At 43.2% G+C, this 25,948-nt stretch overlaps 2 protein-coding genes, 1 long non-coding RNA gene and 3 other non-coding genes across 8 annotated transcripts; 5 read left to right on the top strand and 1 right to left on the bottom strand.

The window, feature by feature from the left end:
• Window positions 1–775: 775 nt before the first annotated feature.
• LOC139062598 (uncharacterized) lies at window positions 776–4,448 on the top strand. Of its 3 annotated transcripts, none has more exons than XR_011516147.1 (13): window positions 776–879; window positions 1,456–1,491; window positions 1,682–1,709; window positions 1,933–1,977; window positions 2,099–2,151; window positions 2,339–2,387; window positions 2,586–2,627; window positions 2,838–2,873; window positions 3,059–3,108; window positions 3,375–3,418; window positions 3,589–3,640; window positions 3,952–3,993; window positions 4,165–4,448. It is a non-coding gene; the product is annotated as an uncharacterized lncRNA (long non-coding RNA). The 3 variants fall into 3 exon arrangements; XR_011516148.1 differs by having other exon boundaries at window positions 3,375–3,505; XR_011516149.1 differs by having other exon boundaries at window positions 787–879; window positions 1,653–1,709.
• On the top strand, window positions 3,179–3,307 carry LOC129165735 (small nucleolar RNA SNORD22). The gene has a single exon (XR_008565010.1). It is a non-coding gene; the product is annotated as a small nucleolar RNA SNORD22 (small nucleolar RNA).
• LOC129165734 (small nucleolar RNA SNORD31) lies at window positions 3,452–3,517 on the top strand. The gene has a single exon (XR_008565009.1). It is a non-coding gene; the product is annotated as a small nucleolar RNA SNORD31 (small nucleolar RNA).
• LOC129165733 (small nucleolar RNA SNORD31) lies at window positions 4,031–4,102 on the top strand. Its single transcript, XR_008565008.2, has one exon. It is a non-coding gene; the product is annotated as a small nucleolar RNA SNORD31 (small nucleolar RNA).
• A 600-nt stretch (window positions 4,449–5,048) lies between the features above and the next one.
• arl2 (ADP-ribosylation factor-like 2) lies at window positions 5,049–7,067 on the bottom strand. Its single transcript, XM_015946560.3, has 5 exons — window positions 6,875–7,067; window positions 6,505–6,615; window positions 6,195–6,357; window positions 5,759–5,839; window positions 5,049–5,692 (listed from the first exon to the last, which is right to left on the bottom strand). Exons 1-5 carry the CDS (start codon window positions 6,937–6,939, stop codon window positions 5,558–5,560), a joined length of 555 nt encoding a protein of 184 aa, XP_015802046.1. The 5' UTR covers window positions 6,940–7,067; the 3' UTR covers window positions 5,049–5,557.
• Window positions 7,068–11,532: 4,465 nt separating this feature from the next.
• batf2 (basic leucine zipper ATF-like transcription factor 2) lies at window positions 11,533–25,265 on the top strand. The gene is made up of 3 exons (XM_015946559.3): window positions 11,533–11,749; window positions 14,416–14,526; window positions 24,234–25,265. Exons 1-3 carry the CDS (start codon window positions 11,669–11,671, stop codon window positions 25,128–25,130), a joined length of 1,089 nt encoding a protein of 362 aa, XP_015802045.3. The 5' UTR covers window positions 11,533–11,668; the 3' UTR covers window positions 25,131–25,265.
• Window positions 25,266–25,948: the final 683 nt, after the last annotated feature.

Here is a 25,948-nt window from a genome sequence, read left to right as displayed (position 1 = left end):
TGAAGCAGCAGAGCAGCCCAGACCATCACACTGCCACCACCACCATGGAACGGAACGGGGCGGGACACGCACCTTCTAGATAGTTCCACTTTTATCTCATCAGTTCATGGAATGTTTTACAGAGGTCTTCATGATAGTGAACCTTCTGGGCCACCGTAGATAAAACGCAGAAAACACACAAACTATGCTGTCCAAACCGTGGATTTAAATTACCCAATAACTCTAATCCTTTTACTCAGCAGCAGTGATTTGGTTGTAGTGTGAGACTGCAGACGTTGTACACCACATTAAAGTGGTACATTGTTTTATTTAACTTTACTAGTATGTGTGGTCAATGAATGCAGTTTTCCAAAGGGGTTTCGTTGGATTACCATGATGACCTGGAGGACTGAGAATCTTCACCAGCACATTGTCCCACATTCTGTTTAGTCCGTTTTGTTGTTCATTAATTTCACAAACATACAAATTAACAATGTTTAGGAATGCTTTAATTTTGTTTTCATGATAGTAGCTGTTTTCATTTTTACGTTTTCTTTGTGATTTCAAAGCTTCAGACAAGTTTTCTTTTCTGTGTTTTTGCTGTCATCTTGTGGCAAAAGTTGATGATTACTTCAAACGGAAGTGACGTAACTAAACTTCATATAATTCATTTTGAAAATGTTGTTCTGCCTTTATATTTATATATTTGGATAAAGGGTCAATATTTTCATTACACTGGTGTATATAGTCAGTTTAAAATGTAATTTAAAGCTAACAGTACGTAAAACGATAAACTCGCTGTTTCCGGTCTACGTTAGAAGGTGGGAGGAGTCTATTACTAGACTATAAAAAATGAAGGCGCCGGGTTTTCTTTCTATTTCCTCCTGTTGCTGGCGTCAGGTAAGTGTGGCAACAACTCCTTTGAGTCGTGTTAGAACACAACTGTTAAATATTTTTTACTGTAGAATGTACAAGAAAGTAGTAGCATTGCAGTAGACCTGCTGCGTAGTGTTTCCTGTGACCTGGTGTTTAGCCGAACTTAGCTAACCCAGTCGTTTCTGTGCAGGATAGCGCAGACCTCAGCAATCCTGAGCCATCCTTTAGTAAATCTACTAATTTCCATCAAAATATTACCCTATCCAGAAACAATAATGTGTAATATAAGTCATAGTGGTGACATTAAAGCTTTCCATCCACGGAAATGGGATATTTTACTAGTATGTTAAAAGATGGCCGCTGCCAGATTTGACTTGGGCGCCGTGGGGTGCTAGCTTCGTCTCTCAATGATGATACTTTTCACAGACCTGTCCTGAGTGACTGTGATTGTACCTAATTATTCTGATGTGAGACGATGAAAAACATTTAATTTGAGCGTTCTCATTCTGCCCCGAGCACGTTGCACATATCAGTCACGTGGTGGCTAAAGGTAAAACTATGCTAACAGCAGCTAATAGACGTTGTCTTGTTTCTTCCCAGATGCTGGAAGTTATGAGAGTCACTTATCTGCAAAAGGTAACTAATGCATTATGAAATCGTAATTAAACACGGTTTATGGGTGCTACAGTGATGCTCTAATTGAACTCTCTCACTGAATAAATTTTGAAGATTTCTTAAATAAATTTTCTGAGTAGCATGAAAAAAGCAATAATTTATTTATTATTTACCTTTTTTAGGCTAAAGCTCTTGCTTGCTGTTTTTGCAGGTGAAAAGGCCGCCACCCCCCTATAAAGGTAACTACTAGATCAGTCCAGTGGCTTTGCAGCGCCTCCCAGGAGTTGTCCAGCTGGTGTGCTGCAGTGATGAGTCCATGAACTCTCTCTTACTGAATCAGCCTTTGAAGAAACTCCTTTACCAGATTCTGAGTAGCAGATTTGCCCCAGCATTCCTCCACGGATCCACCAGAAAGGATCTTCGGTTTAAATTTAATCTGAACTTGTCTGTCTAATCCCACAGATGCATCTCACCCTTTCACTGAGGATGAAACTTGGTGAACTGCAGGTAAGAGACAATCAAATGTCTGACTTCTGTGTTGACGGTTCATTTATCTGACCAGCCTTAGTTTGAGATTAAAGCTCATAATTTCTTTGCTGTAAGGCTAACATGATGCTTATGTCTGCAGGATGACCTCCACTTCCTGTCCATGCAGTTTAAACGATAACTGCTGAAGCACAGGTGTGTTTAATATAATACTATAGATGTTATTCAGCTGTGGGTGTAAATGTGATGATTACCTTTTAACGACAAGCATATGCCTGATTCCAGTGATGACAGCCTATAATCTGACTTATTACCCAGTTTTTAAATATGATGATGATGACGTCTGCATGAGTATTATTGACCTGCAGGTGTTCCTCCACAGGTGGAAGCTGTGCATGAGCGTTCAGCTGGGAGAAGGGCCTCCCGATCCAGTGAGTGAGAATTAAATTCATGTGATAAATAAAGTGAGTTTGAGAGGATGACATGGGTTAGCACCCATCAAACTCCTGGACGACTGATGTCTCATGGCAGTTTGTCACCAAAGCCCTGATCAAACAGTCAGAACAATCCGTGTGTGCACAAATGTTTTGTTTTGTTGTATAAAGATTTTTTTTTTTCTCCTCCCATAGTTTCTGCCTACAGACCTAAGATGTGCTCTCTGGAGTCTCGGGGTAAATATCTCGTCATCCTTCAGTGCCTTTATTGCAGTTCCAGTGATGATAAAACTCAGCTCACTTTGACCCGGTGTGAAACATCGATGTGAAACCATCATCCTTGACATCTGAGCAGCTGCAGCAACTCGCTCTAACTTAACTGTTTTACTGTAGAGCGGGAAGTTTTGGGTCTAGGTGATCTATAAACAAGCTTGTCTTGTTTTCTAGGTGCTCCTGAAGCGTGGAGATGGTTAACTTTTTAAGGTGAGAAGCTCTAAAGATGAACTGCAGCTTTGTTCCTGCTGAAAGTGATGAGATGCATCTGGAATCTCGTTCGTCTGAACAGCTGTTGAGAAATAATCGATCTGACATCAGTGATCTTTGTTAGTTTACACGCAGCAGCCTTGTTGTTCTAGAGTGTAATATGAAGTGTTTTCTGTGTTTTACAGGTTTCTAACGGGTCTTTGGGTTGAGATCTTCTCCGTGTCTGGGTATCAAGGTGAGATACAAACATTTACATGGACCAGAGTTCCTACACTCGTGTTTGTGGTGTTGAAGGTAAACATCGTTTCTCATGATGACACCTGCACACGTCCGACGCCTTGGGTCAATGCCAGAACCTGAAAAGGTGAACCCACTGGTGTTGCCATGGTAACAAGGGGACAGCTTGTTGGGGTTACCAACAGTCTGAATAGAAACGTGAACATGGACTTGTGTTCGCTCGTCATGGGTGCTTCTTTAACCCACTTCCTGTTTGTCCTGTAGCGAGGACGCACGCGGGCTAGAAGGCGATCAAAGATGCCGGCGAGGTTGGTACCAGTCCGTTACTCAGCTGGTTAATGAGGAGAGATGATGACTTCTGTTACCGCCCCAGTCTGAGAAGTCATGACTGATCGGTATTTCTTCTGATAGACTGATGGTTGCAGAGACCTTTTTATTAAGATCCATCGAAACGGGTCACTGATCCTTTTCTCTGTAGGTTTCCTGGTGATGGGAGGTCCGTTTGACTCCTGAAACCTGAACTGCTGCAGGTAAGCGTTGAGGTGAAGGTAGATGCTGAGATTGTGGAAATGATGACCCCCCCTCCATCCAGTCGAGGGAAATGGCTATATAGTACCGTTCTCGGCCAGCACCCCCTCTTGTTGACCCAGTATGGCACTGAAAACCCTACCCCTGTAGGTGTAAGGTGACCTGCTGGGTTCTGATGGTGTGGCGGTCTGGTTGAGTTCAATTGACTGAAAGCCAGGTTCTGATCACATCCCGGATGTCAAACTTTATGATGTTTAAATGGATCTAAGCAGCCAAATGCTTCATGATCATGAACATCTGGTCTTCTCTTTAGGCTCAGCAGCTGTGATGTGGTCAGATACCCAGAATGCTTTTGGTAAGTTTCATGTCTCCGTTAAACTTAACATGATCTAAATGGACGTGATGAGCAGGTGTTACCGCCCCAGTCTGATGTTTGGTGACTGATTGGTATCTTCTGATCTAGTGATTTAACATTTCCCAGATCTGAGATGTTCTTCTCATCCTAACTAGTCTCCTCCTCCTCCAGGCTCAGCGGATGCAGAAGTACTCCTGATCTCCTACAAACGTTTGCTGTTGGGTTGTGGTCTTGTTCTAGATTAAGCATTCCCTGAATGTGTTTTACCTTGTTTTCTACGTTAAGGTTTACTTTATTTGCTCCATTTGGATTGCTTTTATTTATCGTGGTTAACATTTCTGGTGCACCTAATTAAGCGCCTTGGGCTTCCTGACAGGAAGACGCTTTATAAATACAGCTTTGAGGTTTTTCACATTTTCCTGATTTTTAAATAAACTTAAAAAAAACATGGAGAATAGTCTGCTTTCCTATTTTTGTCCATTAGGTGTCAGTAGAGCTCAAACAACTCCAGCTAAAAATGCTGACTAATGTCAGCTTCTATGTACTTAAGTAGTTTGTTGCCAGGTGTGCACATCCTCAGGTGTGCATGCGCTGTCAGAATAAATAATGCGTACCGGGGGGGGGGATGCTTCAGCACACATTTGTGCACCTAAGACTGGAAGAAGAAACATTTCTGGAGCATATTAAAGATGTCCAAGAAGCAAGCTCCATTAATTATTTTGGTGTTCCTCCGCCTCCAAAAAAACTTCAGACTGAGTCGGAACCGCAAAAAAATATTTGTGGAAGTGGCTGCAGGAGGTCAGCTGGCTTCAAACTTAACAGATTCGGTGCAGATTATGCCGTGAAAATCTCACCCTGGCGGACCAGCGGCGCCTTTTACATAGGCACTAAAAACTTAAACCATCCAGCGTTTGATAAACATGCGAACAGCAGAGAACATCAGAAAGTTGTTCGGGAAGTCAATGAAGCCGGACGCAGCCAGGCCCATGATGAGGACGATGAGTAGAAATAAAGACGGTGTTTATGCCATTTAAAAAAACTTCTGTGCTCTGAAATGGTAATTAAGGGCTTTAAATTTTTATTTGATTTTATCACATAAGCAGCGATTTACATTGTGTTTTACATTCAGAAAATTCAGTCATGTTATTTGAAAATTAGGTTTTAAGTTAAGCTGGCAATATGTACATTTTCTTGTTTTCAGTCAAAATCAAAATGTTGCATCAACGCGTTTGTTTTGTTCCTATTGTGAGTTAAGAATTAAGTGCATTAAAAGTGAAGACCAAGCAGCAACCACGGGTTCTCCTGAGTACCAACACAAATATGATGGGCACCCGTTTGTAGCAACGAAGCTGAACAACTTCCTGAAAACTCAACTGGTTCTAGCTCCCAGGTCTAGCATCCCAAGGCAATTTCAGAAAGGCTAGTTTCATGACTTGTGGAATTTTAATACACTACAAATAAACCAGTCAAACCTAGATATCAAGTTTAATAAAATAAATCATGAAGCACAAATCAGCTGAAAAAAAAAAACAGGTTTTTACAGAAGTTTGGTTACCGCCGACCCTTAATCAGCAGTGAAGATCCTCGCTGCGATATCATCCGTTAACCAGTCCACTCCTGCTAACAAGTTGTCCCCCGTCACAGCGCTGCAGCCAATAATACACCAGTGGTGACTCTTGATGTCGTCCAGTGCCAGCGCCTGTAGAAGAACATCTCATGAGATTGTTGTGCTTTCTAATTATGAACACGTGAGAGTTGGGCTTACCTCTCTAATAGCTTCTTTAGACAATGCTCCTGGTAAGTCCTGCTTGTTGGCAAACACCAGCAGCGTAGCACCAGCTAACCTCTGCAGAGTCAACAACCACGCAGGATGTAAACAAAGACTCCAGCTCTAAACTGGAAAAAAGAGCATCATTTTGTGGAGGCACTTCTCGCTTTTGTCCGTATTTCACACTACTGTAGGTCTACACAATGTAGTTTCTGCAAGTATCTGAAGCACCTGTTCCTGATTTAATGGTTAGAATACCTCAATGCTTCAAGTTCTTTATGTAAAAGCAGCCACCAAGGACCAGGATCACTTATCTGCCTCTAAGGATCTTTGATTTTATGTCTTTATCACTGTTTCTCTGCAACAACGAGTCACCAATGTCACTTTTAACCAGAAAAATGGCCTGAATCTGTAGTAGTGGATGCAGTTTGACCTCCTCCAGCAGCAGAGCACTGAGCTCCTGCCTGCAGTCGCCCAGTCGGAGTCGATCAGCGCTGTCCACCACCCACACCAGCCCGTCGGTGCTCTCGAAGTAGTTCCTCCAGTAGGAGCGTAGAGACTTCTGACCACCTACGTCCCAGATGTTCAACTTAAACCTAAAAAACACAAAGTGCAACAAACCGTTTGTTTCCTGGATTGGAATAACTTGGCGTGGAATGGTCACGCGGAAGCAGCAGATGATGCATTAATTCGTTCCTTTTGTGTTGCGTGCGCGCGCGAGACCTGCGCAGCGCCGAACTTACCCCCTGTGCTCCAGAGTTTTGATGTTAAAGCCCAGTGTAGGCGAGATGGTGCTGACATCTTCTCCGTTAAACTTCTTCAGGATGGTGGTCTTCCCTGCGTTGTCCAGACCTCTGCACGCGACAGGTCAAAGAAAACACAACACACCTGACCACAACAAACCTAGCATAGCACACACAACGGGACTTAACAGGTTAAAGTAGGGCAAATAAAAGCGTTACGGAGCCAAGCGGCTGTTCCTTGTCTCGGTTATAAAGCGACACACTGGTACAAGAGACTTTTGTTGCTATTATTCAACGCAGATGAAGTTTTATTCTGAGATGCTAACCTTGTTTCTAGCTAGGCTAATCCGTTATAAAAAATAAAAGATACAACATGAGCAGCCGCATCTCGCGCTCCTTCTGCTTCATCTTCTTCAAAATCGTCAGCAAACCCATAACGATGCTTGTAGGTTCAAACAAAAATATATTAATATTAGTAATAAGTTAAAGGCTACAGCTCTGAGAGGTTAGCTTTCACAAAGATGAGCCATGATGCGACAGATTGCTTGTCCCACCCCCTCGCTACTGATGGTTTGATTTGATGGATTTTGATTGGTTGTTGGAGATTCTCAAAGCTGTATGATTGGCCAATTTGTGTTTTAGCGTGTGGTTTAACTTTTTAATACAAAATTTATCTTTATTACAAAGTCAAAAGTGCACTTAATTAGTTCTAAATTAAAATTCACAAGCCTGTAAAACTACATACATATATGTCTATGTATAAAACACGTTCATAAGACAAATTAAATATGTTTTTCGTTCATAGCCGACGCCATATTGGACAGGAGAAGTACAAATTTTCAACAACATTTCAGAATCATCACAGATAATTATCCAGCAGTAAAAACATGCATACAACGGAAATGAAATACTTAAAATATTCTACACAGCAGAAAAAAGTAGACCATATTTTTACAAGTAAAATGAGTATTTGGTCCATCAAATTCAGAATAACATGAATTTGTTTACTGTTTACTCTCATGCCACACCCCCAATTTCTCATGCTTTTACCAAAAAAAAAGTATCTGGAAATCTTATTGAAGTGATTGACAAATACACCCATGTGTAAGTCTGCTGACTTCTCGCATTACTGCAGGTCACAAACGCACAGGCTGGAAAATAGAAGCTGTTCTCTTTAAGGTGAACAGGTGGTTCATGTATTGGTGACTGGCTGCAACCGGCCCTCTCTGCACGACCTGTTCACCTGCAGAAGCATAAAGCAGGAACAAAAGATTGTGGCTGACCCATCTCACCCTGGACTTGTGCTGTTGGAGCTTCTCTGGGAGCTGGCTGTTTGTCCATTAGAGCAAAAGCCACGCCGCACAAACATTTAGATCTCCAGCTGGGCTGCTGAATGAGCCAGAGCAGCAACTTCATCCCCTAACAAGGACAACAACAAAGTGTACTGCACTATGAAAATGATTGACTTGAACCTTGACACACATTCATCTTTGTCATACCAGATGTTCATACGCTGTGTGTGTGTGTGTGTGTGTGTGTGTGTGTGTTTTCCTATAAGTGTTGACTGATTGGCTCCTGCACCAAAACTAGATCCTCCTGAGCTGCCTGGACATTAAACCTCACAGTGATTCTGATTATTGAAAGGCTGATTGAGCCTGTTTATCATCGTATAGCATCTCAGATCAGCTGATCCTCCACCAGTAAACAGAGGTGTGGACTCGAGTCACATGACTTGGACTTGAGTAAGACTCGAGTCATTATTTTAATAACTTCCGACTTGACTTGATAAAATCTATAAAGACTTACAACTTGACTTGGACTTGAATGCCAATGACTTGCGACTTGAATCGACTTGCATCTGTTGACGTGATGATGACTTGAACATATTTGATATTTTAGCACAAAAGTGACACGACATGGACAAAAATCATGAATCGTTCTTGGTTCTGGGTTTGATTTACTGCTGAATGCAGCAGCTCTTTGTTTATAATCAACTTCACTTTCTGCTTGTTTGAGCAAATAAATGAAACTTTAAGAAGCTTTAATTCTGGAATTTATTTATTATCATCATCATTAAATTCAAGTTGGACAGATGACTTGATTATGACTTGAAAAATCAAAGTTAAGGACTTGGACTTCCACATCAGTGACTTTGGACTCATCTTGGTTGCAGTGGCGGCGCCAGGGGGCGCTAGGGGGCGCTATAGCTACCCCTGGATTAGTCATGGCACCCCAAAGTAAATATTAGATTTTTTTTTCACACTTTAATTTTAATGTAACGTGTGGATGTGGTAATATTTAACATACAAAACAAAAATAATCAGTAAATTATCATATAAATAGTAAAAACTTTAACCAAAACAGGAAATTGATGTTAACCTTTGACCTCATTTTCCACCTGCAAACCATCGACATATAGGCCGTGTTCGAATTGAGCTGCACCTCGCCTGGAAAACAGACGAGAGCAGACGGAAGCAGCAGGGGGAGTGGCTGAAAGCCGGCGTTTAAGTCGGACAGATTTCCCTACATGTGTAACTCGGGGGTGACGATGGCTGAAGATATCGCGTCAGCGTTCATACTTGTTTAATTTTCAATTTTAATTCTGGTGCCTGTTAGCAGCTGAAACACGTCCTCACGTGCTTGTGGATATCATATATTGTATATGGAGACATGACTGTAATAATAAGTAAAGGTTATCAGCTGCAGCTTCAGTGTGCTCATAGGAAACGTGACAAAAGAAAACAAATCACATTTCTCTTTATGGCCTATATAGTTAACATCATCAACGTAACATGATTTACAGAATACATGTGACCAACTAACATTTCGTGTTCTACCACCGGATGTTTGGATCAAAATATGAACCAATCAGATCTTAGATCAGGTGAGAGCCAGGCGTTTCCCGTCATCCTCTAGGTTTAGCAGCCGAGGGAGAGCAACTGCAGCGCCTTGCTCCAAAATCTGTGGCCGCCTTGATCTCACAAGGTTATCGTTGCCTACGTGTGCATGACGTCAGAGCAGGTCGGCGTCAGGTCGGACACAAATCTAACCGGCATGCACTGCTCGCCGATCACCGCTGATCCAATCTGCGCAGAACTGGCTCATCTCGAACACAGCCATACATATATTTGATGGTTTTTCAGTGTCTTTTCAGGAGTCACAGAAAGTCGTTCTGGAGTCGCTCAAAGTTTCAACAAGTTTGAAAACTTTCTGAACAGCAGGAAAAGTGAGGTGTTGGTAACCAGTGGAGCTTACTTGGTAATAAGTAGACATTGCAAGCTTGAATGAGTGATTTAATAAAACGAGGACAAGGTGCAAAGATTTTACACTCTCATTAAGCTGCATTTATCTAAACTGTAAAAAATAAAAAACACATGACATACATGACTTGATATTCTTGTTCTTTTAACATGCGTATCACAGATGCCAATTATTTGAATGTAAATGAAATTTTGCATAATTTATGCATCTCTACCACTCATTGCCAGCAGATCTCAGCAGCAATAAACCTGACAGCAAAGTGTTGATATAAAAAATAGCTTCATCATTTTTTTCTTTTACTTATGCTAACACAACATGTGATGAATATTATATCAGCGTTTTATCATCACCAAATTTAGAGAGCCATGTCAGGACTAAAGAAGACATGTCTTCTTATAAATAAAGCTTTGATTTGATTTGATTCATTTGTCAGTGTCAAAAAAGGCCAAGGTAGTGTATTTTGTGTGTTTGAAGCAGTGGCGGCGCTAGGGGGCGCTATAGCTAACCCTGGATTAGTCATTGCACCCCCAAGTAAATATTAGATGTTTTTTTTTACAATTTAACTTTAATTTAACGTGTGGATTTGATAATATTTAACATACAAACGAAAATAATCAGTAATTATCATATAGATCGTAAAAACTTAAACCAAAACAGGAAATTGATGTTAACCTTTGACCTCATTTTCCACCTGAGAACGAGTGAAAGGTAGAGCTAGCGGTAAAATGGATCGGTGTTTGTTGCCCACATTTCCACGGGTTCAGTCAGAAACGCATGAATGTTTGGAAGTGATCTCAGACCCACACACACCTACGGATCTGGATGGAGAGAGCCAACCCTCAACCGCCGCAGCAGTCCAGGGTTTAGCCGCTGGAAATGCTAACGCTAACGTTAGCTAACCTTGCAACACTACAGATGGTTTTCTGTGTGGCTGTATGTGTTTATGATTTCATGGAAAAGTCAGCGATTGTTCATATGTTTATGATGTATATTAATGATTGTTTCAGGTGTTGTTGAGGTGTTGTGCACGCATGTGTGTCTGCTAGTGTTGAAGGTGTTTTAGAGAACAACAGGTACGCTCCTGCAAGACAGGAGCCACCACTGCTTGGTTGTCTTTGACTTGGACTTGTGACTTGAAAAGCAGTGACTTGGGCACACCTCTGCTTGTAAAGACACAGAACCTGAGCTCTATGCCCCTATGAATCCCATCCAGGCTCGAAAGGGCCTTTCTTTAAGCGGGATGACGAGAGGGATTCCGAGGTGACCCACATGGGCTCACCTTCACCAGGAAACCAGCTGGCTGCTTTCTGAAGGGCTCTGCTGTTCGTTTCCCGGCAAAAGACTCCAGAAACCCCCCCTGCACGTGGAGGAAAATCGAGCCCTCTCATGCCCTAATATGGACCTGTTCCTGTCTTTCACCGTGTTGCCTTCAGGTGCATTAAGAGCGTCTGGGATTTAGAGCTGCTCAAACACGTTATCACCTAAAAACCGAGGAGGAAGTAAGCGTTAGCCTAATCAGCTGTTACCAGTCTTTGGAGGTTTCCCGTGTGACGTCACGCTCCCAGAACGGAGTGCCTTCTGCACGGTCGGCGAAACGTACATGCCGCACGCGAACGCACCACGAGGGCCTTGGTTCTTTAGTTGAACGAGATCGTTTAAAATAAACCGAAACCGAAAGAAGACCCACAGCCTGAATCATGTTGCGTCACCATCAGACTAAAACCAGCTGAGGGCCCGGAGGAGCGGCTCAGTACACGCTGCTCTCCCAGCATCACCGAGCCTGGTCCTGGGCAGGAGGAGCTCTGCGGACCCGCTCCGGAGGGTGGATAATCAGCTCTGCACGCATGATCCGAGACCCATCCTGCAGGAGGGCAAGCGTCTCAGGGCCAGGAGGGGACTAGAGATGCCCCTGCTGTTCATGGACACCGGGTACGAGCCCAGCAGCCCCGGTGGCTCCCTGTCAGCAGAGGAGTGCAGCAGACCGGTCAGTCCTCCTCACATCCACCCCTCAGGAGCATCTGTTATTACTGGTGTCGTTGAATTGTGTAGAAAAAGAGTGTTGTACTATCAAATCATTCATTATTATTATTATTATTATAGGAAATTTTCAATGTCATTTCAGTAAATATTTTTTTTTTTAGAACTAAACTTTTTACCAATCACTCAAATGTCCAGTCAGGTGGGAAATATGCATATTGACACAAATTACTATTAATATTATTTTGTCTAATGCAAAAATCAAACGGTGATAGTAGGATTCTGTCGCTAACGAGTCTGATTTTAGTATTTTTGCGGTGGATTCTGATATTTGCACTCGACCTGAAACCCGTCAACACCTCACTAATCATGCATATCGTATTCTGACGCTCTGAGGTGTCACTTTCACTTCAAACTGTGAATATTTACTGCGTGTCATATCTTCATAGCTTTATCTATGTGACAGTTGGACTTTATTGAGCTTAAACCTCAATAGTCAAGGAAACAGGTTATAAACGAGTGTGAGGGAGCAGTGAAGGCAAATATTTGATCTCAAACTTAGAACACACGCTCTCTCCTAAGGTAGGAGTTCTAAGTGGAGATGATATGTTTTTATTTAAGGGAGAACGATTTGTGTTTCATGCCTGTTTGATACTGATTTATTGGCATTGTTTAAATGTATACATATGTTGGGACATTTTCTTTGTTTCCCATTAAGAACTCAGAAGTTGGGATTAATTTCACATGCAGAGAAAAATCAGGTGACATGTCGCTCACGAGGACCCACCGGATGGTTCCGCTCCCATAAATCACCAACAGCTGCCACAAACTACACATTTATTTTATTCTACTCATTAGTCATTAAGATGTCATTAAAAGCATTTAGAATCAGTTTTGTCCGACTTTAATATCAGAGCAAAACAGTCATTCATTATTTTTAGTAACATTTAGAGAATTTCAAAAAATTATTAAAATTCCAAAGTTTTTCCAAACATGAAGAAAGGAAGCGGAGTTTCTTTATCTTCAGTGAAAAATGGAAACCCCCCCGGATAATTCCCAAAATCTTTCAACACACACACGCGCATCCACGCACTCGCATACACACACACACACACACCCACACACACACACACACACACACACACACACACACACACACGCGCGCGCACACGCACACACACACTCACACACACACGCACACACACACACACACACGCATACACACGCGCATCCACGCACTCGCATACACACACACACATACACACGCACACACACACACACACACACACACACACATACACACGCACACACACACACACACATACACACGCGCATCCACGCACTCGCATACACACACACACACATACACACGCACACACACACATACACACACGCATACACACGCACACACACACACACACACACACACATACACATACACACACGCATCCACGCACACACACACACACACACACACACACACACACACACACACACACACACACACACACACACATACACACACGCATACACACGCGCATCCATGCACTCGCATACACACACGCGCACACACACGCGCACACACACACACACATACACACACTTACACATACACACACACACACACACACACACACACACATACACACACGCATCCACGCACACACACACACACACACACACACACACACACACACACACACACACACACACACACACACACACACATACACACACGCATACACACGCGCATCCATGCACTCGCATACACACACGCGCACACACACACGCGCACACACACGCGCACACACACACACATACACACACACACGCGCACACACGCACTCGCATACACACACACACGCGCACACACACACACACACACACACACATACACACGCACATACACACGTGCATCCACGCACACGCATACACACACACACACATACGCACACGCGCGCATCCACGCACACGCATACACACGCACATACACACACACACACATACACACGCGCATCCATGCACTCGCATACACACACGCGCACACACACGCGCACACACACGCGCACACACACACACATACACACACACACACGCGCACACACGCACTCGCATACACACACATACACACGCACATACACACGCACATACACACGTGCATCCACGCACACGCACACATACACACACACACACACACGTGCGCATCCATGCGCGCATCCATGTACACGCATACACACACGCACACACACACACACACACACACACACACACACATACACACGCACATACACACACACACACACACACACACACACACATACACACGCACATACACACGTGCATCCACGCACACGCATACACACACACATACGCGCGTCCACACACACACACACACATACGCACACACGCTCATCCACGCACACACATACACACACACACACACACGTGCGCATCCATGCGCGCATCCACGCACACGCATACACACACGCACACACACACACACACACACACACACACACACACACACACACACACACACACACACGTAGGAACTGCTGTTCTCCATGTTTGTGATGGAAATCAGAAGCACGTAGAGCCGAGATGTGTCGGAACCTTCCTGCTAGTACTCGGCGTGTAACGTAGAGCAGACTAACGTCTGGTTTGTCCCTGCAGGACAGGGACGGAGATGGACGACCCCGAGGGACAAAAAGACGACAGAAGAACAGAGACGCGGCGAGGAAGAGCCGCAGGAAACAAACCGAGAGGGCCGATGAACTCCATGAGGTCCTTTTTAAAATAATACATTTCCTTCCTGCTTCCTTCTTTCATCCTGTTAGTTTCTGTTTTCCTCTTGGTCACACACCGACTTGTGTGTCATCTGGAGTGTGTGTCTTGTGCAATCTAGCAGCAGACTAGCAGTCGTTTCTTGTCAATACCCTGGTTTAGGAGAAGGACTTTCTCTCTGGCTAGTCCTCCCCCCGGCCCGCCTCCTTGTGTTTCCTTCTCGCGCACACACACACACACACACACACACACACACACACACACACACACACACACACACACACACACACACACACACACACACACACACACACACACACACACACACACACACACACACACACACACACACACACACACACACACACTTTCCTTTCTCCATACCCGTCTGTTCCTTTCTCCCTGAGGGGTAAATTCCACAGGTGCGAGACACACCGACCCGTCGCTTAAGTTTGAACAATCCTGAATAATTAGGTCCCACTTTTATCTCCCGTTTGGAGTATTTCTATAAAATATCCACACCGTGAGTAATACCTGGTACCGCTCACGTAAGCTAACACTGAGTCAGAGTGGCATCAGGTGAAGTACACAGTGTCCCGACTCAACAACCCGACGTAAATCACTCACTTCTTGTTTCGTTTGCATTTTCAACGTGTTAAACTTTTACCAACACACACCAGTAAATAAACAGAAAAACCTCCAGTCCGTCTGAAATCATGAAATCTTCCACTCAGCACACACGCTGCTCCAGTCCGTGCAAAAATCGCAGATGATTACGGTTTAAAGGGAGCAAATGCATCATTCCCAAGCTGCAGCCACATAAGTGTCTGACATCACCAGCAGCTGAGAAATCCTCAAATAAAACAAAAGTTTTAGAATATCTCCTTCAGAGAGTCGCTCTGACATCCCGTGTGAAAGTAAACAACTTCTCACCGGTGCTTCTGAACGGTTTTACCAGCCAGCCGTTGGAAATTAAGTTGTGATCTTGTAACTTCTGCCTCATTGGGATAAAATGGTGTTAAAATAATGAAAAAAACCATCAAATTGCACGAAACTCACATTAATAGTCAGGTTGAGACTCAGTTCAGTTTATTTATGTAACACCAGATCACAGCAAGTCGTCTCAAGGCGCTTCGCTAAGTAAACATTCCACTTGAACCTACTTATCAGTGCATCAAGTTCAGTTCATTATTCATTACTGTGCGCGTGTGTGTGTACTCCAGCTGGATGCTTTAGGGCCCAGAAGAGGGTTTATGCTAATGTGCAACAATAGTCCACCATGGGTTAAAGTTTCTTTCCGGAGTATTTCTCTTATCCGATGGCACCATCTAGTGGCTGACAAGCATATCACACAAAAAGTCTGTCGCTCAGTTTTTTTAAGATGGTGACTTCACGTTTCTGTTTATAAATGTGCTTCTGTAGCCGACAAACAGAGCTAAAACACGTTGATTTACGAGTATTATTCTCATGTCATGTTGTGTTCTCATATATTTATATTTTAGAGACTTACTTCAATCAAATCAATCAAATCAATCAAAGATACTTTATTAATCCCAGAGGGAAATTAGAGTTTCAGTACACACAATTCAGAGATCAGACATACGTGGGCAAGACACATGACAAGAATTGGTGACTGTGGTCATTCGCAACCCTGAGTCGCGCTACCTTAATAGAGGTCAGAGGGTTACATGAGGATTGGTTCAGGTGGAGGGAATAAAAAGGCACTTCAGAGTTACCCTCCACCGGGAGGGCAGCTTTCCTCTGCAAAAATACAACAAAAAAAAAAAAAACACCTCAGACAGAGATATGCAACAGACTTCAGACATCACACAACATAAGTGTCCACTAGGTGGGGTGGTGGGTTGGAACTCTCCACACTTCAGTTCCTGCAGCCACGATAAGCAGCGCATGTCACCTCAGTGTGGATAGGGGAAGGAGCATTGAGGGTTGGAGGGTTGCAGTGTCCCTGGAACGTTTCAGCGGCCTTCCCGCAGTCCCGCCCAGGCTGGGAATGGATACAGAGTTGAGTTGCCATAGCGACGGCACATTCCACGTATCTTCTGAGGGGGGAGTTTTCGTTGGAGCCTTGCAGGCTCAAGGACGCCAGATTCCGATTAGAAATTGTTTTGGGGCCAGACAGAGATAATTTCCTCTCTGTCTTACAGTTTGTTGGTCCTCAACCTCTCAAAATCCCAATAATGGACATTAATCTATCCCAATCCGTGCTAATTCGTCCACTCTCTCCTTGATGGCATCAGCTTTTGTGCCAAAGAATGAATCTCCGCCAAAGTCCCAAGCTTACTCCGCATCAGTCGAGGTATTCCTTAAATTTGAAGCAAGTAAGCGGTAGTTTAATACTATTGGTTAGTTTTGGTCGGCATTCAGTTTCCTATTGCACGGAGCTCTACGGGGCAGGGGACGTGCTTAGCATTTTATCACAGTACATGATGAGACAATCACTTTTACGGATTTCAGAAAAATCATACATCATTTCTGAAAGAGGAAAACTCCAGAAAGCAGCTTTAACTAGTAAAACACTAAAAAAAAGAAAAAGAAACACTATTATCTGCATTCTTATGACCTTAATATTGTAATTGTCATTAACTTCCATATCTCGTCTCGTCTACTTCCACCTGTCCGGGTCGCGGGGGCAGCATCCCATCTAGGGAGTTCCAGACCGTCCTCTCCCCGGCACCGTCCACCGGCTCCTCCGGCAGGACCCTAAGGCGTTCCCAGTTCAGAGATGTACTTCCTTATACAGAATATAATTAGTCATTATTGTCATTGTATCAGCAGGTACAATGACATTAAAGGTGCTCCCCCCAAACTGCTTGCACCTTGCACCACAAAGCGTTACAACACAAGGAGGTAGAAAAACATAGTAAAATATGTTAAGAACGTAATTAAAAAGCACAGCAGCACAATAACCTTAACAGCCCCAAATAAGTAAAAGTTGAAACTCTGATTCTTTTTTCTGGTTGTGGAAGTTTTAAAGGTTAAATATCGGTCTAAAATGATATCACGAAACAGCGAGAAGGAAACGCTTTAATAGCTGAGGGGAAAATCCCATCCTCGGGCTATGGACAGGTGTCAAGATAAACCGCTCTGGGTGGTACTTATGATAGCACAACAAACGGCAGCTTCCTAGGAATAAAGAATCAACACATGATTCCGCTTATGATTTCAATGAAATCTAAACAAATGTTGATGGTGCCGACAAATGGCTCATTTAGTTTTAGGTCGTGTTCACTGAGTACAACCAGCCTTACGGGAGTGATTGAGAAACTCAAACTGTCAAAAATTCCAGTGAGACTGTGATAAACATTTTGAAACATCTTAGTAGAAAATGTAAAAGGTGTGGTGATCAACAGGTTTGGCTTGCTGACAAGTGAATAATTTATTCAGTGGTCTTAAAAACACCAACAAAGAGCAAACGTCTCACACTTATGAACTGGTCAGTTTAAGTTAACCTGATTTATAACTTTGAATTAAAAAAATCAAAAAGAAACTAAAACCCGTGGTATTGAAGTTCCTGCTTCCTGACTGAATGCTGAATAGCTGCTAGCTGAATTCATGAATGGGTGTGTCTCTTATGCATGTAGTAATTCCTGACTTTCATCTACTCTCATTCATTTCTTTCGGTTCTGCTTTCAGTGTTCAGCTGGAAGAAGCATCGCGACCAAAACAGTTCATTAAAAAACAAAAGCTCAACGGTGTGTCAGCAGTTCCTGGTTTCAAGGGTCAGCACATGTAAAGCACATCTAGAGTTCTAAGCACAAACATGGTGGTGGAAGTGTGATGGTATGGGGTCTGGAACCAGGAATTCAGCTTTTTATAACAAGATCCTTAAAGCGACAATATGGAGTTCCGCCTTTCAGAACTTCTATCCATCCATTTTCATCCGCTTATCCGGAGTCGGGTCGTGGGGGCAGTAGCCTAAGGCGAGAGGCCCAGACTTCCCTCGCCCCAGCCACTTGGGCCAGCTCCTCCGGGGGAATCCCAAGGTGTTCCCTGGCCAGGTGAGAGACATAGTCCCTCCACCGTGTCCTGGGTCTACCTTTAGGTCTCCTCCCGGTTGGACGTGCCCGGAAAACCTCACCAGGGAGGCGTCCAGGAGGCATCCTGACCAGATGCCCGAGCCACCTCAACTGGCTCCTCTCGTGGAGGAGCAGCGGGTCTACTCCGAGCCCCTCCCGAATGACCGAGCTTCTCACCCTATCTCTAAGGGAGAGCCCAGCCACTCTTTGGAGAAAACTCATTTCGGCCGCTTGTATCCGCGATCTCGTTCTTTGTGTCACTACCCAAAGCTCATGACCATAGGTGAGGGTAGGAACGTAGATCGACCGGTAAATCGAGAGCTTCACCTTCTGACTCAGCTCCGTCTTCACCACAACAGACCGGTACAACGCCCGCATCACTGCAGATGCATCACCAATCCGCCTATCGATCTCACGCTCCAGTTTTCCTTCACTCGTGAACAAGACCCCGAGATACTTAAACTCCTCCACTTGGGGCAGGACCTCATCCCTGACCTGGAGAAGGCATTCTATTCTTTTCCGAATCACGACCATGGTCTCAGATTTAGAGGAGCTGATTCTCATCCCAGCTGCTTCACACTCGGCTGCGAACCGCTCCAGCGAAAGCTGAAGATCACGTTCTGATTTATACGTTACAAAATAAAACGGCAAACATACTAACGCTTGTAATTGATAGGTTTCAATATAAAACATTTCATAAAATCTATCAATTATTTCTCTATAGTTCATATGTAGTTGTCATTTATTTAGTAAACCTTAGTTTTGTTTGTCATTTTTGTTGTGTTTTCCTTTACTGTTGCACAACGTGGTCATTATGATATATTCTGTCATAATCTAAGACGTAATATTAAAAAATGAATGCGTTTGTGAGGAGAGCGATTCAACCAAAACAGCATTCGGGATTTTATTTAGAAATATGACGACCAGAAGTATGTTAGCGTATGTTAGCGTTTTATGTTGAAACCTATCCCGGCCATTCGTTAGTTCATTTTGAAAAATTACAACCGTAAGTGTGTTAAATGACAACTACATATGAACTATAGAGAAATAATTGATAGATTTTATGTAATATTTTACGTTGAAACCTATCAATTACAAGCGTAAGTATGTCTGCCGTTTTATTTTGTAATGTGTCCCATGCATTTCCCGTCCTGACCGTTTTGAAATATTGAAAGGAATAAAAACTCAATGTTTCTGAGTGCAGTGGAAGAGAAAGAGAACTATGACATAGTTGGAGGACTTAAGAACAAAATCAGCACAGATTGGAATGATATTGATATGGTAACAGTAAAAACAGTCATTGATAGTGTTGTAAAACCATTAACATATATATTCAGTTTGTCAATTCAAAAAGGGGTTTCTCCACAGGATATGAAAGTGGCTAAAGTTATTCCTGTTTACAAAACTGGTGAAAGGCATCATTTTACAAACTACAGACCAGTGTCAATACTCTCCCAGTTTTCTAAGATACTGGAAAAACTGTTCATAAAAAGATTTGGCAGTTTTGAGGAAAAACATGAATTATTGACAGATAGCCGATTTGGGTTCAGAAGCAACAGATCACCAGCTTTGGCACTGATAGATCTAATGGAAGAGATAACAGAATGTATGGATGTATGTACTCAGAGTTTTTTTAGACCTAAAAAAGGCGTTCGATACTGTGAATCATTAAATTCTATAAAAAAAATGGAAAGGTACGGGTTTAGGGGAATAGTTGGGGATTGGTTAAAAAGCTATGTAGGGAATAGGAAACAATATGTACAAATAAATGAATACGAATTTGATTTGATGGATATAGCTTGTGGTGTACCTCAAGGTTCAGTACTGGGAACAAAATTGTTTATTATGTACTTAAATGATATCTGTAGAGTATCAAAAATTTTAAAGTTTGTAATATTTGCAGATGACACAAATATACTATGTTCAGGTGTGGAATTGACACAGGTCTTGGAGATGATCACAGGAATTAACGATATTAAAAAGTGGTTTGATATAAATAAATTATCATTGAATCTAGATAAAACCAGATTTATGTTATTTGGTAACCAAAAGAACGTCAAAATTGACATTTGTGTGGATAATGTATATTTAGGAAGAGTAAATCAAATAAAATTTCTTGGTGTGATCATTGACCATAATTTCTGTTGGAAGCCACACATTACTTATGTTCAGGGGAAATTGGCACGGGTCGTTGCCATCCTGGGGAAAGCAAAGAAGATGATGGATCAGAAAGCCCTGCACATATTATACTGTGCTTTACTACGGCCATGTATGAGTTACTGTGTAGAGGTCTGGGGAAACACATACAAAAGTAACATACAGACGATAACTATAGTACAGAAAAAGGCCATTAGAATAATAAATAATGTGGGGTACAGGGACCATACAAATGCACTATTTACCAAAATCCAAGCTATTAAATTCCAAGACTTGGTGAAGCTCAAAACAGCACAAATAATGTATGAAGTAAGAAATAAATTGCTTCCTAAAGAAATCTGTTTATTGTTCAAAGAAAGAGAAGGTGGATATAACTTAAGAGGGAAATGGAAAGTGCTAGAACAACTTTAAAAACTATGTCTATCACAATTGCAGGAGTTAAATTATGGAACAGTCTAAAAGAAGAGATAAAAGAAAGTAAAAACATAAACCAGTTTAAAGTAAAATATAAAAACCAAATTTTAATTTAATGTAAAGTGATGAAGGAGCTATTCCTCAAGGTTATTTATCCTCTATCCACAGACGCCTTTGACACAGCGCCAGAGTGCATGAAACAGCCTCAAGGTCATGCATTTGCTTCTAAACAGAAGACAGAAGATGAAGACTCTTTTATTAAATCAAAGAACTCTATTTTCAGTAAAGCTAATCAAAACAACTGTTAGTCAATAATACAATGTGACCGAACTGTGAAATCACAATATTATGATTAATATGTTTTAATAAGTAATATGACTTAACATATCACATGACACATTGCTGTTGCTGATCCAATCAGAACCGTCCTAGTCTGAAGCGTGGCGAGTCTAAGCGTGGCGAGTCTCTGTGGTGTTTATAAATCTGTCAGCTTTGATTCGACCAGAATTCAAAACATCCAGATTAATAAAACCAGTTCCAACGCCATCTTAGTCCAGTTCAGAAGATCTCATTGAGTTCACCGCATGCTAAGCGAAGTATCGGACCGGCCATCCGAACTTCACTTTTTAAGCGGAGAACCGTCAAGCTGGGAAAAATCTGTTGTTTTTACCAACCAAGCAACGGTACCTTTCAGAATAAAAGCTGAACTCGCTGACCCAAGAGGGGTCCCCCTTTTAACGCTGTGAACCACCTGTCGCTTTTTACCTGGAGACTATCCAAAGATTGGTTTGTCGTACTGTCGACGCTGTTTCATCGGTTCCAGTACCAGAGGAGGGTCTGTGGACCTGGCATCCGGATCTGTACGGAGGTCTCAATTCTGAGGGTATGTGGATGCGACAATATGGCGTCTCATGTGGTTATGACAACAAGTCTCAAACGCTGATCAGCTAGGAGCAAAACATCATCTCCCACTCAGACTTGCCTCTCCGGATACGAGGGTTCTGAATGACACTCATTCACACACACGCCAACCATCTCACCTCATTCTAACAGAACATCCGTCATTAGCAGAGTTAGTCTTGTTAAATTGTTTAAAATTATTTAGTAATAAACCATCTTAAACGTTTGAAGGTCTCTTCTCTTGTCTCTCAGTTAATACAAAGTGTTATCTAAATCCCTGCATTGAAAAGTTCCAATCTTCTGATTTAAATAACCCAGTGGTTCGTAAGATGGATTTCATACTAGATGTGAAATTTTAATGTCTTAAGGTCCTTAATTAAATGTAAATTACTAATGTTACATAAGTATAAGAATGAAGAAAACAGGGTTAACCCAGAACGGTAAAGTGGATGGTTATGCTGTTGTGCTTCTTTTCAATGTATTTTTTTTTTCTAAACATATGTTTATTTAGTTTTTTTCTTCCCCCTTTTTTTTCCCTTTACCCCCCTTCCATCAACAGTATCCAACACAAAAATAAATTTTCAATCTATTTTTATTTTTTGGCTTGTTTGGTTTATCTTCTTTCTCCATAACTGGTGAATCTGCAAATTTACACATTCTCTGCTTTCCATATGTTGTTTTGTTTGTATATATACATATATATATATTTTTTTTTTTCTTTTTTTCTCATAGGTGGTTTGTTTAATTTAAGATGGAAAGAAAATTAAATGAATAAGATGTAAAACTTGGGGGTAGGGACAAATAAGTTAATACTTCTGCCTACTCCTTTTCAAACAAATAATGAAATTATGTTTTGTAATGATACGTGTGTGAAATGTTTGAAACAAAAATGAACTGAACGGTGGAGGTCTGCAGCCAGGTGCCTCTCACAAGCTCTGCGGTTCAGGAACGGCTCTCGTCTGACTTTGGTTTTTATTTGAGACTTGAGCAGATAGAGTTACCTTTATTGTAGAAAAGAACCAGGTGGAATACTCCGACTGGTGTTCTGATGCATACGTCACATTGTTCAGTGCTCTGATTGGTGCTAGCACTGCCCATTTGTGTGCAGAGACAACCGTAGACACCGCCCCAGCTCCGAGCTCCGTCCGTGCATCCACATATATAGGGTGGCCTGCTAGGCTGAGGCCTAGTCCACACGTAGCCGGGTTTTTTAAAAAACGGATATCCGCCCCTCCAAAAACTTGCATCCACACCACCTCGTTTTAAAATAAAACTCTGTCCACACGTACCCGGATAAATACGTTGTTAAGGACATGCCAGACCTGTAGGCGGCAGTACTTCCCCCGTTCTTAACCTCGTCCTTCGTCTGTGGTCTTCCGCAAGGAGCAGTAATTCCGCTTGCAAAAACAAACAAGCAGAAAGCGCTTGGACAATTGATAAAGCGAGCGCAGCTCTGAGGGCATCCATGATGTCGGCTAGTGTAAACACAGGTCGCACACGTGATGTCAGCTTTTTTTTGTCGCGGAAAGTGACGTTGCGGACCTTAAAACTCCGGTTTTGTCCGTCCACACGCAGACACCCAAAACGGAGAAAACGCAGATCTTCACTTTGGCCGGAGTTTTTAAAAAGATCCGTTTTCGTGTGAAAAAACTCAGTTTTCGTGTGGATGACAGGCCAAAACGTAGAAAAATATCTACGTTTTGGCAGATCCCCGGCTACGTGTGGACAGGGCCTGAGATTTGTCAGCTCCTGTGCTTCAGAAACATGAAAAATGCTATGTTCTGGTATTTTTTTAACCTGCTATTAATAATCGCAATTCAGATTTTGATTTGATTGACAGTCCTTGTTCAAATCCAGCTCTGTGCGTTCACCAGGAGGGAATCACCTCCTGAGCTTCATCACCCTGAACTCGCCGTGCTTCTTTGAAGCGCGATGTTTCAGTTCTCCTTTGGGATGTTGGGTGTTGGCCGCGTCTCACCCGCTCTGTAACTCTTGTGGTTTCTGTCGCAGTGTTCAGGAACACTTTTGGAGAAGTGCCATTATCTGTCTGCTGTTGTTCACTACAGGCCCCGGGAGGCCTGGTGTGATTATATTGTGTGTTTATTCTTCTGTTTTATGGCTGATAAAGGCCTTCCTCAGGTTTAATAAAGCTTTTCTCCTTCTTTATTTATTTATTTGTTTACTTTTTCTCTTCTTCAGGAGTTCCAGCAACTGGAACGAGAGAACTCCGCTTTACTGAAGGAGATCGCTCTGCTTAAGAAAGACGTCCAGCGGTACGAGGCGGCGCTGGAGCATCACAGACCTCACTGCCGCCTCGTAGGCTCCTGCTCACCTGCTGCTGACTGCAAAGCCAGTCCCAGTCCTCCTCTGGCTCCAAACTCCTGTACACCTCCGCTCTCTACCTCCTCACACGCCCAAGTGGCTTTTCAAGCCTTCGGCTACACAGAGCAGCTTGATCTGCCGTCGTCAGCTCCTGCTGCAGCATCTACAAAAGGACCAGCCTCCTCTTCATCATCATCCTCCCCTTCCTGCTCTTTGCTGGTACCTTATTCCGCCTCCTTCTCATCGCAACCAGCTCCTCACTCCTTGTTTAGTGACCCGCCCGTTCCTCCCCCTTCAGCTCGGCTCCAGGCGGACTCGATTCATGAACGTTTAGCTGGAGACGCGTTTGTAGCTAAACTGGACTCCTCCTTTGCTGCTTCATCTAAAGAACAGCCCCCTGTTTCCCTGTTGGGGTCTGACAGCTCGCGTGTAGCTAAGCCACGTTGTCCCGTGTACGACCCCCGGCTTTATCCATGCCACCTTAGCGGAAACCCAAACAGCACAGCTGCACCTTTACGACCACCTCCTCCTCAGTATCATCAGGCTGTCTCGGGCCTCGGGCCTTCTGCTGCTCGTTACGACCAGCCTGAGTCCCTGCTGTCCATGCTCACTGTCCCCAGTCCTCTAGGTGTCCCTCCAGCTACCTCTTGCAGTTTTGACGGGTCTCTCTTCCAGCCAGCACCAGCACCTCTACTGGATCCTTCCAAAGACTACTCCCTATCTGAGTTCCTGGAATTCAACGACTGGATCCTGAGTGGGACTGGTAACCAGTAGTATGAGACCAGACCCCCATCAGAGTCCTGCACTAAGAAAACTGTCATGTAGATGTTCTGCTTTACAAAGCATGATGCAATAGTTTAGAACCACCTCATTTCCCAGCTTTGCTTTCAGATCCTTCGTAGCTGGTCTGTGGATCTTAACATGAAACTATGTGTGGAAAACTTAAACTAATGCTCAGTGAGCCGAATTCTCATTATAGGAAAGTACAACTAAGCTTGAATAAGTCGGAAACTGAATCAAAAAAGCAAAGAACAAAAAAAAAAAAAAAAAATCTGATTCTGCCATAACTTCCTGTTTCTAGAGGAAGTCCCTGTTGGTTCTGAACCACACAGAAATCCCAACAATACCACTGATGCTGTGAAAATTATCTGTTTCTTAAAGTCAGTCAGTTTTTACAATAAAACTGACTCGTCATCGTCGTCTTCCTCCGCTTATCCGGGTCCGGGTCGCGGGGGCAGCATCCCAACTAGGGAGCTGCAGACCGTCCTCTCCCCGGCCACCTCCACCAGCTCCTCCGGCAGGACCCCAAGGCGTTCCCGGACCAGATTGGAGATGTAACCTCTCCAACGTGTCCTGGGTCGACCCGGGGGCCTCCTGCCGGCAGGACATGCCAGAAACACCTCCCCAGGGAGGCGTCCAGGAGGCATCCTGACCAGATGCCCAAACCACCTCAACTGACTCCTTTCGATCCGGAGGAGCAGCGGTTCTACTCCGAGTCCCTCCCGAATGTCCGAGCTCCTCACCCTATCTCTAAGGCTGAGCCCGGCCACCCTACGGAGGAAACTCATTTCGGCCGCTTGTATCCGCGTTCT

This window comes from Nothobranchius furzeri, chromosome 14, assembly GCF_043380555.1.
Source record: "Nothobranchius furzeri strain GRZ-AD chromosome 14, NfurGRZ-RIMD1, whole genome shotgun sequence".
NCBI lineage: Eukaryota > Metazoa > Chordata > Actinopteri > Cyprinodontiformes > Nothobranchiidae > Nothobranchius > Nothobranchius furzeri.
Note: the sequence above shows the minus strand (reverse complement) of the source record. Positions and strands in the feature narration are given on the sequence as shown.

Coding starts and splice junctions, on each gene's coding strand:
- arl2 (XM_015946560.3), bottom strand. CDS start 6,939: ATGGGTTTGCTGACGATTTTGAAGAAGATGAAGCAGAAGGAGCGCGAG. Junction 6,616..6,874: donor GAGATGCGGCTGCTCATGTT/GTATCTTTTATT, acceptor TGTCGCGTGCAG/AGGTCTGGACAACGCAGGGA. Junction 5,693..5,758: donor CTAAAGAAGCTATTAGAGAG/GTAAGCCCAACT, acceptor GTTCTTCTACAG/GCGCTGGCACTGGACGACAT.
- batf2 (XM_015946559.3), top strand. CDS start 11,669: ATGCCCCTGCTGTTCATGGACACCGGGTACGAGCCCAGCAGCCCCGGT. Junction 11,750..14,415: donor CAGAGGAGTGCAGCAGACCG/GTCAGTCCTCCT, acceptor TTGTCCCTGCAG/GACAGGGACGGAGATGGACG. Junction 14,527..24,233: donor GGGCCGATGAACTCCATGAG/GTCCTTTTTAAA, acceptor TCTCTTCTTCAG/GAGTTCCAGCAACTGGAACG.